This window comes from Cyphellophora attinorum, assembly GCF_001299255.1.
Source record: "Cyphellophora attinorum strain CBS 131958 chromosome Unknown Contig6, whole genome shotgun sequence".
Classification (NCBI taxonomy): Eukaryota; Fungi; Ascomycota; class Eurotiomycetes; order Chaetothyriales; family Cyphellophoraceae; genus Cyphellophora; species Cyphellophora attinorum.
In genome coordinates this window covers 1,141,887-1,155,112 of record NW_017253234.1, presented here as the reverse complement: position 1 = coordinate 1,155,112, position 13,226 = coordinate 1,141,887, and the positions used below count along the sequence as shown (strand labels likewise).

Below are 13,226 nucleotides of genomic sequence, written 5' to 3'. Positions count from 1 at the left end.
ACGTTTAGCCTGGAAGCGCCTCTGCCTGGCTGAGCAGCAGAAAGGACTGGGCCTGCCACTGCTTCACATGTAATGTCGAAACGTGGTCGCAGACCGTCTGCTCGGCCGCATTCGGTACAAGGCTTCAAGCATCCTTTCGATCTGCCCGTCAGTAATCACCTCCTTCCTGTTCGATGCTGGGCGCGAAATCCGATCTTCACATTATAGGTCTACGACCAGGCCGCCGGTGTATGCAAGACACATCCCTGCCATTCAGGACCTTGCGACCACTGAAGGAACCTAATTCTGGGAACAGCAGCCACGACGATATCGCAGCGTGTCCTGTTCGGCATGTGTTGTTTCGAAATGATGCCAAGCTATAGGCGAAGACGATCAACTTGACCCTGACGACGTCATACCTCTGCGCACTTCCAAGTTCTCGTGCGACTCTTCGAACCCAAAGATAATGTTTGTTTTGACGATCATGGCCAGAGTCGCGTCTTTGTTCGTGTAGGTCGCGTTCTTGTGCGATGTCTGCCTATGAATTCCTTCTGCCAGAGCCTGGTTGTTGCCTTGATGCCTAGAAGATCGCCAGGCCTGTGATGTCACAGGGTGGTACAACATCACGAGGAAAGCGACAACACGAGAGTATCTCAATACTGAGTTCGGTGACTGTGCCACCGATCCTGCTGCGTTCAACGATTCGCACGCACAGCCACATCCATGTCAAGGTGAGGCCGGTTGCTGTGCCATGACTGGCAAATCGTGGTCGCAACTGCCGTTGAAGTGACAGGAGGGAAGTGAAGTAAAGGTATAAGAACGACTCACGTACTTCGTACCTTCCTTAGAAACCCACCAAAGCTACTTCCTTCAAATAAGCAGGTGAACAAAATTCGGAACCAGTGACTCAATCGAACAACATCCCAGCTTACATAAAGGCATCCTCACCCTCTGCAATAACGCCGACACACGCCAACGAAAACCGATACCCACAACTCATCGCACACACATAAGTCAAGCACGTCCCAAACCGAAGTCAACTCAGACACAATGGCCGCGTCCCTCCGCTCCAAGCTCGACCTCTCTCCCGAAGCGCAAGAAGAGCGCGTTCTTGGTGACAAAGCTGTCGGCGGTATCGACAACGACGCTGACCATCTCGCTAATGTTCGTGGTGGATTGAAGGCGTGAGTATACTTGCACCTCGCCTCCACCTCAGTCCGACGGGTTGAAGGCCTCCGTCTGTGACGTGCACTGCTCGTCGACAGTCAGTGTTCTCCTCGCTGACATCATTTCGAACAGAGCCATAAGCAACCCGAACACCTCGAATAAGGCCAAGAGGGAAGCTGAGGAGAAGCTCGCGATGCTCGATGAGCGCAAGAAGGAGGGCAGCCCTACTGCCTGAAATTCTGGCTTGGTTGCACAACAGACGTGTGGAGCACAAGGGGACGCAACGAATGGACATGACGAGGCTTTGACTGTCAATGATGCCACGAAGCAAGCGGAATGGAGGGGAAATCTCTGTCGCGATGGACCGCTAATGCACATGCTAGCTTTGGCGTCAATATCGTCGGTAGACATATGTACCATTAATTACGATGCTGATGATAAGTTCGCAACTCGTTGTTCTCCTCTACGCCGTCGTGAATGCCGGCCAGTGCTGCCTTCAGCCCATTCATCTATGGTCTGTTGTTTACCTGCGCCTGGAAATCGCCGAGGCCAGGACGATGGGCACCGAGACACATGGCCCAACGGAAAGCAAAGCCCCTTGCGTTGCGACAATTCGTCCTAACGAGCCTTGAAGCTTGAGGAGTGTCGGACGCAACAGCGTGACCGAAGATGGTTTGACGGTGCAGCTGTGAGCGAAACACAGGCGGTGCTGTGAGTATCTGGTTTCCTTAAGCATGCGCATCTCCTAGCAGCATGAAGTACCGCAGTAGAAGGGAGGACTCTGTCAGTCTTCCTTGCCTGCCACGGACGATCGGCCATTTTCTCGTGGGTGCTCGGCCTGCGATCTATGCCTGTATACTGGCATGGGGTCATACTGGATCAACCTTTCCCGTTGTGAAACGGACGACTGCGGCGTCGAAGCGGTGATGGGCTTGACTAAGAACTTCTGCTGATCATGCAGATACTGGCGCGAACTCAGAGCTCGTACACTGTAGCTCGGGTCTTAGAGGCCAGCCTCATGCGACGGCGCATTGACGGATGGCCCCCGGCACTTAAATTAACATCATGTGCTTGCCTGTACATAGGACTCGGCAAGCTCATCACACCGCCCTGGAGCATACACTCTCTGCGGCTCGTCAGAGCATCCACGGCATGCGATGGGCCTTGCGCCGTCGCCAAAAGTACATACAACCAATTTGCAATCGAGTCATGCGGAGGGGAAGGCATATCTTGTTATCAGCGAGAAATGCAATCCAGATCTGAGCTTTTGCCCAGGATCTGCGGCCATCTTCGAGGGTACGGAATATCCATCCGCTGCCCAGGTGGAAGCGGGGAACACGACGAACACCCAAGACCTTCAGGCCCTGTAGTGGTCGCCAAACAACCCTAGCGCCACCACAGATCCGCACCGAACCCCTAACGATTCGCAATGGAACGCCGGATGTTGACAAACTTACTCACCGGGAGAGCTTTCCACGCGAGGCCTAGGTCGTACATTGCGCCTAAGATTGTGTTCAATCAAAGCAAATTCAGACGACATTCCTTAATACGAGAACCCTGAACGTGTTCGTGATCATCATGCTCCCCCGGACTTTGTTCTCAAGATCCTCGTTCAGAGACTGTCGCTGCGATAGGAAGGTAGTTGTGACTATTCCAGCCACCCGTGTTCTTTCCCAGGATAGTGCTCCTTTTCTTGCGGTCGATCAGTGGAGGGCTGCTGGTCTAGGGCGAAAAGCATCATGATGTTGAGGCAACCACCGATTGAGGTCCGAGATATGGCTCAGACCGATGCTGTTTGATCCGACAGGTTGTTAAAGCAGCCTCGTCGACACCGCTCTCCTGTCCTGCAGTAGCTCGTGCCGTCGGTTGGCTGACATGGCAAATGCACATTGGACCAAACTTCGTACTCGAGAGTCACGACCTCGTTGAGCAGAGTTAGCGGTCTGCCACGGACAGCTGTGATAAGCCAGCCGATGTAATGGCATGCAGCACAGTAACGGAAAGCCGGGGAAGGGTTTCTACCACCTCGCTACTCGATGAGATGGTCGATCATCATGCGGGAGTATTTACAATGTGCGGTATCGTGACGAACGTCCCTGGTCAAATTTAGCGGCCAGCTACGCCGCCACCTTCCTATCTCCTCGGCAAATTCGTACTAGATCATGGCTTCGTTGGTGGGTGAATATATCGGCATCGGCATCGTTGATGACGCTTCCAAAGGTCGTTTTGAACCGTGCAGAGCATTCTCCTGCACGACCGGTACTCACCTACATGATTTGGTGAGGTCGATCACGCCGTTAGAGCAATGTTATGTGCCTTTCTGGGGCCGCTTTGTAACGCTTTGTGACTTGCTAGCGTCTTTGTCGTGGCTTACCGTAGGATAGGCTCGTAGAGCTGTCAAGTATGGGTCGCAGCTCGCTAAAGTCATCGAAGGGCTGCCTCGGGCGCACCTGAGCTGGCGTCCTGCGAGCCAGACCTGCTTTTCCATCCTGCGCCTCCACGTAGCGAGCTCGATTGCAGCCGCCAGAGCAGGGCTGCTGCAAAGTCGCGGGCCAGCTATCTACTATTCTGTACTGACACACGCCTAAGAGGGCTACCGTATGCCTGTGGCGAGGCCGATCAACCGTGCCGATTTCATCAATCATGTCTGGGTTGACATCGCCTTTGTTTGTAACGCAGGCAGATGTATGTAGGTCGTCAAGGACCTGTCAGAGACTCTGGTGAAGTAATAGTGTGCGGATGCTCGACCGTTAAGCTACAGGGAACGACTGCCTATTGACTATACAGTAATCTTCCGCTCCAAAAGTGGCCGTTGCCCCTGCCTGCTTCCGTTTTGGCGAAATCCTACCTCTTCATGCTTCAGGAAAGCGCCCGTCGGCACAACTTGAAGCTTTCGTTCCGTTCTTGTTCTCGTAAATGCTGCGCACCCTCGGTAGTCCCAAAACCGAGGCTTCTATTGGCGAGTGCTTTGCGTTCGCTAGGCCTCTTCGCTCATGCCAGTGTATCTCATACGCCCTGGAAGGTCAAACGTCTTGCTTGTGCAACATGACTGCGCCAGGCTCCATCTGGGGGTATCTCTTTGCCCGATCATGAATCTGTGATCCCGTAAGTCCTTAATCATTTACCTGCGTTCCACTTACCTACGTGAAATGAAAATGTCGCTCCTCCAATGCCATGACTACCACAACTCCTGCGCCTCGACGCCAGAATCCGCGCCGTTAAACCAAAATACAATTTGCGTTCTTTACAGGCCGTAACAAATCGAACAATTTCGCCGGTCGCTTGAACGCAGCGAAGTGACTGGATGCTGCAATGATTGATCTGTTGAGCGGATGACTTCATCAGGGTCGACGTCCCACGATCGAGTGTCTATCAGGACGATGCGACAAGTGCTTTCGACCGAGCAAATGTGGGATAGTCCATGGTGTGGGCAGACATGCTATCACAAAGAGTTGGACTGAAGCGATAAGCAGAAGCCTCGTCCGGGTTATCATCCTCATGCGGTCGCTTGCGGCCAAGTGCAAACATTGTCTCGTCCTCAGTCTCGGACGGAGGTGTCAACTGTTGACTGTATACGTCCGTTGAGCGCAGTGTCTCATTGTCTGAAATGGCGAAGCCTGCCTCCTCGGGTGAGCCGTTCAGTCTGGTGCCCGATCCAGCGCTAGGCGGTGAAGCATGGGCCAAGTAGGTCTGCTGGTAGCTAGTGCCACTGTAGCCACTATGATGGCCACTGTGCGAGCTCTCATATGATCCGACCGGGGCGCTGCTGTATGGATTGTATGGCATTTGACCACGGTCCCCAGCTCCACCTGCGGCACGGTCGTGGTCCATGTGGCCATGACTGTCACGTCGATGATGGTTGTCTTTATAATGGCCAGGGGAACGGCCTCGCACCACCATTGGCTCTGACTCCCGTGTCGCGACGACTACCCAGTCATCGCGGTGGCTATTGGGAGGACTGATATTCACCGAGAGCTCGACGATGACATGGAAGAATTGCTGCTGTGCTCGACGCTTTCCGTTGTTTGCTGTGGCCTTCTGGAACTGGATGCGTTCGAAGGTATAGCTTGCCGGAGTCTGAGCTGCGCTGTCGAACCCAATTCCACGAGACCCGAAGTTGCCGAATGCATGTCCATGAGCATAGTATGGATCAACGGCGCCTGGAGGATGCTGATACATATGCCCATGGTGCTGATGGGGGTTCTGATGGAGCGCAGTTTGTGGTACGACGGCATGTTTGGTTGGGACTGTCTCCTGCTGTTTCTGTCGTTTGGGTGTATGTTGGACAAGGCCTCGAGCCTCACCTTCTGTGCTGCCCGACGGCCCAGTCTTTGCTCTGATCGACACTGCATATCCATAGACCTGCTGGTGCTGGTCGTTCTGTCGAAGATAGACGTGTGAGTCTTGGTGGCTTTTGAAGGTGAACCCGCAATTGACCTGGAAGTAGTTTCGGCGGTAACACGTCCACTTATTGTCGACTTGGAAGAAGCCTTTGTGGATACTAGCGATGATCTCGGGCTTCATGTGAGTGCCACTCCTGTTCACAAGCTCCGCCAGCGGTACGGTCTCGCTGAAGCCAGGCCCCTTGACATCTGATGATTCTGATTGAGGCATATTGACCCCATCTGAATAGGTGTTGTCATTGGCATAGTATGAACCTCGATATGGTGAGGTCGGCGTCCTCATGGTGCCGGACGGGTTAACATAGTTCTGTCCAAGGGAATGGCCCGATGTGTGGTATCTTGGATCTATTGATCTTGTGAAAAAGGGATTCGATATGCCATTAGCCGAGTACGGGGAAGTGGAGGGAAGCGTTGAGCTGTGTCACAAATGTCCGTCAGTGTCAAAGCCTTGCACAACACTGTCAGGATTGTCATACAATTTGTGACGATCAAATGTTGTCATCGGCAGGCCACTCCAGCTGGACGAGAAGACTCCTCCGGGTATGCCATTGAAATGATCAGATGAGGCATTGCTCAAATAGGGTTTCGGCAAGGTGCTGTGTATATAGCTCGTTAACGGGTGTTGTAGGCTGGCCGCACTGGATCCATTCACAGAATCTGGAGGACTCAGTAGAGCTTGAGGACTGGTATGATACCTGACGGATCCTGTCAGTAACGGTGTCCGATTTGCAAAGTACGAACGTGAAGTCAACTCATTGCCTTGAGAGACGGTGATGTTGAGTTCTGACACATGAGAGCCCCGCTGCTGTGTCCGCCGCCAGCCACGAGTGCGGCAAGGTGTCTGAGATGGAGGCTTTTTGCCGGTGGCAGTATGTGAATCACATGCAAGTAACGTCTCCAGGAACGTGGGAACAGGGACTTGAGAGAGGGAGACTCACGATCCGTCTGGCAGGAGAGTGTGTGGCGTGGTTTCGATGAAATTCGATCCAAGTGAAGGATTGCTTAGGCTGGTGGCACGCTTTGCGCCATTGAACGTGTAATCATTGGCGGAATAGTTGTTGAGATTATTTGAGTAGGTGCGATCGGTTGGCGGGTATTTGAGGTCCGTGCCTAAGATCTCAAATGGCGGATGTTGAACTAATGCTAGCACAAATCAGCAGCAGCACGAGCACCTGAACAGTAAGGCGTCAACTGCAAAGACACGAGGGCTTGGTCCATCAGTTGGGCCTGAATGGCTAGGGGGGAATTGCCCGGTTAGGTGGTCGATGTGTGACCAAGCGGGGGGCGGTGTCCCCCTGCTCGAGCCATGCCGTCTGGCCTTTTTCCTCCAAATCAGAGGACGGCACATGGTCAAGCCAGGAACAAAATCCTTCGTAGCCAATACTTGTGGGCTACAAAGTCCCTCTGACCAAAGACAAAAGATGCTTGCTAGAACATTGGGCAGGACTTGGAGAAGAGACTTACTGGAATTCATCATAACCCCATCAACTTCGCTCGTAGCGTCAGAGCTATCGGACTGAGAGTTCTCTGCAGCACCCTGTAGAACTGGCGATTTTTGGGCTCTTGGTTCAGGTCGATCTCCTGGATTATGACGACGAATCACCATGTGAAGATATGCCGGGTCAATGGCCCGGCTCGAGAGAACTGCGTCAATCAAGATGCAGGTTGTCCGGGTCTGCTGCCAATGACAGATGTGGTTTCGGACCAAGTTAAAAGGTATGCGATTTGTACTAAAGCAGGCATCGTCCGAGTTAGCAACAGTTCCGCATTATCTGCTCATCCTCTCAACGCGATTTGAACGTCCGAAGAGCGTAGGGTCTTCATTCAGTACGCTCTGAAAGTGCTTGCAACTCACCGTCATAGAGACTTTCAGCGTTCCGTTGCACGTTTCCCGTTTCGAATCTGATCCGCGACGTGGGCGTGATGTCGAGAAGAGATTGTGCCTAGGGCTCACCAAGCGCTCATCCGCGCGCAGGTGCTCAGAGTTCGAGGATGCAGCGCAGTGAGATCGGACGAGGTGCCTTCAGCGGTGTTCGAGGTGCTCTTTGGTGGCTTGGTGATGTGTAGTTTGCAAGGCTTTGGTCTCGCCGCACGAGCTTGCTCTATGGTCGCGTGTCGAAGAAGAGGAAGACAAGGTCACAACAGTATAACTTATCGCAATAGCAGTGAGGCAGAGTGTTGAATCAGCGGCTTTGGCATGATCAGCAGATTCCTAAGGTATGGAGGCGCTCCTTGGTGAGAATTTGCTGCAACAGACTGGAGTCAGGCTTCGGAATCGGCAGCATCAATGTAGGAAGCAGCACATCCTGTTTCTCGCATTGTCTTCAGATCTCATGGTCAGACCTGCAAGTATTCGGGGCAAGAAGTGCGGATGCATGAGTAGGCATCGCGGCCAGGACCACGCTGAAGGGAAGCTGCATAACGCAAAGGCCAATGAATTACCAGGCTGCATGGACGAGCCTCGACGAGGCTCCGAGACTTTCTGCAAGCAGCCATACGCATCTTCCGTGAATCAAAGTCCTAAATTTGCCACGACATGGGCCGTGACCATCGAAAGTCGTTGGTGCGGAATCTGGGTAGAAGCTAGTATGGAATATGGAGGGCGTTGAGCTGCAGGAACGACGACGTGTGAGGGTCACCCGTGCGCAGTCTCTGTTTCAGCCCAAGTTCCACGTAACTCGAGGAGGGCCGAGACTGACGGACGGACTCCATTCCTCGAACAGTACGACCGTATATACCGCCGTAGCAGCATACGCAGGGTGTAAAACGTAATGGCCCATGTCTTGCTTTGTCTTCAGCGTCGAGAGTGGGTGGGTACCCCATGTCGATCTGATGCCGCTAAGCTAGGCTTGGAACAACTTGAGCAGGGAGGAGGCGGCGGCAATCATGATGAAGGTCGATCTTCAGTCCATATGACAATCGCCTATCATAATGAAATCTGTCTGCAGATGAGCGAACGCCACGTCAAGAGATTGATTTCGGTCGTCGAAGGAAATGTTCCGACTGGTCAGGTGTTGTCGATAACACAGGTCTTCATAGCTCGAGGAGAAGGTATTGACGGCATCAAAGGCGAAGACCGCTTTGTTTGCAAGTGGGGCTTCTCGCTTCGAGTAAGCCCTCTGCCTAAACAGGCGACGAAGCACCGAGGCGGTGGCTAAGCAGGTGGCAGATGGAAGTGGATAGCGGCATGGGCCGAGAGAAAGGTCTCATCCAGGACTCGGCGCAAGTGTCAGTTCTGCAGGAATGTCATGCATATCCGAATGGGCTAAGGACTAAACCGAAGATACCCCCCTTGCCCGGACCAGGATCAGCTACACATCAAATCCACATGGTTATTGAACAAATGAGGAGAACAATGGCTGGTCGTATCGATGAAGCAGTCGAGATGAGAAGTCAGCTGAGACGAAAAGACCGAGGCCAGGGCGGAATCAAGGTAGAGCGACAGATATTGATTGCGTTGAGGTAAAGGCAAGGTTCACTTTGTGGATATCAAATGGTGGAGTCGCGTTAGAACAGCGCTGCAATTGGCTACAGCTACGGCCTCCTGCCACCGTGCCCTCGCTCGAGGTCTTTTGAAGCTTCTTCTCGACCGCTGCTTCGCTGTCGCTGTGCGATCGCTTGGCTACTCGCATTGTAGACGACTGCGTGCGGATCAGCTCATCGGCGTTCGATCACCTTGCAGAGCGACCGTACCTGAGACCTGGGCCTTGCGGCAACCATGAGCTGATCATTAGGCGAGCAGGACAGTAGTGACAACTTTCTACAGAGCTGTCAGCCACGAGATTGGGGTATATCCTTGCCTATAGCCACGAGAACACTCCGGAGAGTCAACCATGTCTCTGAATGAAGTCTTTGTCACGACATCAGCCCCCTGATAGCCTTGTCTGCCACGCTCATTTCGCGCCTCAGACCTTCTCGACAATCTCCGCGATTGATGTTGACATTCTTGACATGACAAATGCCCATGGAGCATGACAGGCACCTAAAGGACCTTCAAGTCACGCTTGGGCCAACGGTTCGTCAAAGCAGGGGATATTCTGGTTGCACGAGACCAGAGATCGCTATTCACGCAGCAGTCTGATGGGGCTGAATGAAGCGTCAGAGCATCATCGAAAAGCTGTGCAATTTGGAATCCTTCTCGACGATCTATTCTCACCGAGATAGTCCACTCAGCATGTACGGAGCCACAACGATCCTATCGAAGTTGTCATAAGGTGTGAGACAAGCTGCGGCAGCATCCCTGATTTGCGCAACGGCTTTTGCGCGGATCTTGCTTCCCCGACGCAGGTTCGAGCAAGTGACTTCCTTCCAGAAGAATTGTTTGGTCCACGCCACGGCTGTTTTGACGACCCATTCATGGCTCGCAGCATCATCCAATGACCAGCAGCCAGCGTCCACCAAAGGTATCTTCCGCCGCTCCAATGGGCAAGCCAAGCGTCATGTGCTCGGTGGGAGCTCTTCAACCATCTCCAATCTCGAAAGCGTGGTTGCCTGGGAGCTTCTCTAGACAGTAGTAAGGCAGCACTGGGACCACGCCTGGACCGGCTCTTGGGCACCATTTGCTGCAGGTCAGCATTCATCGGGCCGCATTCCCCGTTAATCGTCAAGACATGGCTCACGATCAAGCCCTATGAAATCACCAGATTTAGGGCTATACCTCTCTGCGACCCTCAACCGACGATACGAAACCTGACAGCTGCCTCGCATTCAGCAGGCATCGGCGATAATTACGGGTCGGCATTGGCCCATCGTCAACTGCATTGTCACCTCCACTTGGTTCGCAGACAATCAAAGTACATGTGTGCACACACCAAACGAATGGCGAGGCAGGCTGCACACCTCACGAGGCAGCCACCCTAGAGCCACCTCAGCAAGGCGTTGAGACGGCACTTTGTGGTGCGCTCAGAAAGGCGCCTGGTGATGAACTTTCCTTCCAACTTTGCTGTGCCTCCAAAGTCAGGGCGACTCCTTTTCCGGTGCGCTCATCGTGCATGCTATGGTCCTTAGCGACACCATATCTCATGATGAAGCTCTGGAAAGCTCGACCATGGTCCCTTTCTACAGTGTATAGCAGCAGCACCTGCCTACATGCCCCAAGAATTCCTTCTTCTACCGTCCCTAACCTGTTCTTGCATGTGCTCTCTACCTTCCTGTTGAAGCGACCGCAACCACTAAACCTCAAGTCACTGCAGACTACCGACTTAGATTTCCACATCCATGAGCAATGCGAGCTGAACTTGTACTTTCTGCAGCGTTCATTGCAAACTGGCTTCAAGCCTTCAGCCACCGACCGTCCAAATCCATACCCACTCTCCGTGGTTTGGTACCAAACAGTGCATGGTCTTGCTTCCCCTGACCGCCGAGCACGGGGAAATATCTGTCCTACTAGCTGATTACCACGAACACGGCCACTTGGAAGTGTAAGCCTCCAGAAGTAAGAGTATGGTAAATCACTACGTACAAGCTTCCATGCGCTCCATTGTCTCGAGCCCTTCAGCGATTTGACAGAGCAATGACAGCGCCATCGATGGCTGAGATTGGTGCCTGACACGAGGAGATGAACCACTGTATGCCTAGGCTCGCGCTTAGCAGAGAACCTGGCCTCGGACTAGTTGTCACAGTCCCATCTCTGCCATGCTTCCAACCTTTTGCCTCAATGGTTGTTGTTTGAACAGCCGCCGTTCTCGGCGATCCTCTCTGATGTGCGCCCTATCGCGTGGTGAGCTTCGTCCTCGCGTTCTTGGTGCCCACTCTGAAAGACACCTGGATTGCAGAGGCATTTGGTAGAGCAAGTGCGGTGCAGTATGAGGCAAGGGCATGCACTTCACACCAGCGATGTTCGCAGTCGAGGAGTGGCAAAAAGGATTCAGGAGTTGCCGTCTTTTCCATTTCAAGCTGCCAAAGCCCGCCTCGGCAGGTAGAACAACATGTTCTGGGTATGCAATCTCTTCGGATGAGCCTCACTTGAACCTCACTTGAACCTCACTTGAACCTCACTTGAGCATAAACCCATGGAAAAAACTCTCCTAGGAGAGATGCATGAGGAGGGCGCTGACGATGAATTCGTTGATTCTATCTGAAAACGCATGATTCTCTGCCGGAGAGCCAGGGAGGCCTTCAATGCCTTTTCCTGCAGCAGCAGCTGCTGGTCCCGCTTCCGCTTCCACTTCTGCCGCTTTCGTTCCAGCTGCTCATGCTCCCGTTCCCGCTCTACTACGTCTGCTTCTTCGCGAATTCGACCTTCAGGATCAAGTGCTTGTAGCCGAAGCCGTCTAGACGATCGCAAGCACGCGCAGCATCGGCTCTGTCGACGAAACTAATGAAAGCAAAGCCCTTGGCGCGTCCTGTCTCGCGGTCTTTGGCCAGGAACACCCTCGTGACGCGTCCGAAACGCTCGAAGATATCTCTGAGCTCATTTTCTTCAGCCATCTCAGAAACCTGTAAAAGTTAGCAGAGGGCTCTCTGTGGGGCAAAAATGAGATTGCTTACGTTGGTAACCCTCAGAGTGGCGAGATCATCTCTCTCGTACTTGCCTCCCATGCGCTCGCCAGCAGCAGCACCCCCACCATTTCGCAGGTGGGGTGGAACGTAGCTCGAGCCGCCTTTGCCCAGTCCACCAACCTTGCTAACTTCTTCTCCGTCTTCGGCCATTGGATCCGCGGCCGGTGTCGTGCCGTCGTCTGCTGGGGCCATTGTGTCCTTGAAGGGACATCTGGCTGTGAAATGTTCGCCTTGACAGATTCTGCATTTGACCTTCTTGTCCCGTAGTTGCTCCTTCAGACTCTTCTCCTCGGCTTTGCCACCACCCTCTTTCGCTTCTTGTGCTTGCACATTCTTCCAGTCTCTTGAGGGCTTGAAGACAATGTTCTCACCGACTGTTGTGGTGTCTGAGGAGGGCCCTACAGCGTGTCCTTTCTCCAGCCCAAACTTTGCGCACGAGCGCCGTTCTGCAATCGCTGGGTTTACGGTGTGTCTCTTGGTGATTGTGCGGATCTTCGTGGTGACTTTGACCTTTTTGCCGTCATCGTTGATGCGGTATGACACGGTGGTCTTGATACCAGTCTTGGGATCGGTGGTTGTGACTGGGGCGGGAAGATCGGTTGTGGGCTCAGCGTCGCTGAGGTCGTCTGCCCAATCGGGCCTACTGGCGGTTTTGCTCATCTCGTTCGTGATTACTTCGTTCGTTCGTAGCGATAGAGTCCTCCCTGGCGTCTTTTTCAAACGCAGCGAATTCAGATTTTGGAATTATGAAATGGAAATTTCGAGATGGTCATAGAGACCCTCGCGGTTGAGGCAAAAAAGTGCCTAGTGGCGATTTCTTTGCCAAGACCGGGGTATACGGTGACCCAGGACGCTAAACAGCGCAGATCTGTAATCCTTCGAGCTCGCGCTTTGCAGTCAAATTGCCGCCTGGACTTTACCTACGCAGCAGCTGGCACATGCACAGGAGGCTTGCTGAGATACGCTGTCTTGATCGCGTTGCTACGAACTCTACCTATCATCTAGCTAGCCATGGACACGAAGGATCTGGATCGTGGTTATCGATGTCTGGACATCCGGTATTGCTGGCCATTCGATACCTAGGTAGGTTGGCCTTGCTCTGACGCGGTGTGCCACTGTCATGTCGTAAACTTGAGAATCCTACCCTCAACATAGACGCAGCAGCATGGTCTCCCT

General features: G+C 53.2%; 3 protein-coding genes across 3 annotated transcripts; 1 reads left to right on the top strand and 2 right to left on the bottom strand.

Annotated features, from left to right (window-relative positions):
• Positions 1 to 1,029: 1,029 nt before the first annotated feature.
• Positions 1,030 to 1,381, top strand: AB675_2169 (uncharacterized protein; the record flags this gene model as incomplete). Its single annotated transcript, XM_018142118.1, has 2 exons — positions 1,030 to 1,163; positions 1,279 to 1,381. 2 exons carry the CDS (start codon positions 1,030 to 1,032, stop codon positions 1,379 to 1,381), a joined length of 237 nt encoding a protein of 78 aa, XP_018002908.1.
• Positions 1,382 to 4,518: 3,137 nt separating this feature from the next.
• Positions 4,519 to 5,832, bottom strand: AB675_2168 (uncharacterized protein; the record flags this gene model as incomplete). The annotated part of the gene is made up of 1 exon (XM_018142117.1): positions 4,519 to 5,832. One exon carries the CDS (start codon positions 5,830 to 5,832, stop codon positions 4,519 to 4,521), a length of 1,314 nt encoding a protein of 437 aa, XP_018003079.1.
• A 5,930-nt stretch (positions 5,833 to 11,762) lies between these two features.
• On the bottom strand, positions 11,763 to 12,710 carry AB675_2167 (Eukaryotic translation initiation factor 3 subunit G; the record flags this gene model as incomplete). The annotated part of the gene is made up of 2 exons (XM_018142116.1): positions 11,763 to 11,987; positions 12,039 to 12,710. 2 exons carry the CDS (start codon positions 12,708 to 12,710, stop codon positions 11,763 to 11,765), a joined length of 897 nt encoding a protein of 298 aa, XP_018002841.1.
• Between the last annotated feature and the right edge of the window lie 516 nt (positions 12,711 to 13,226).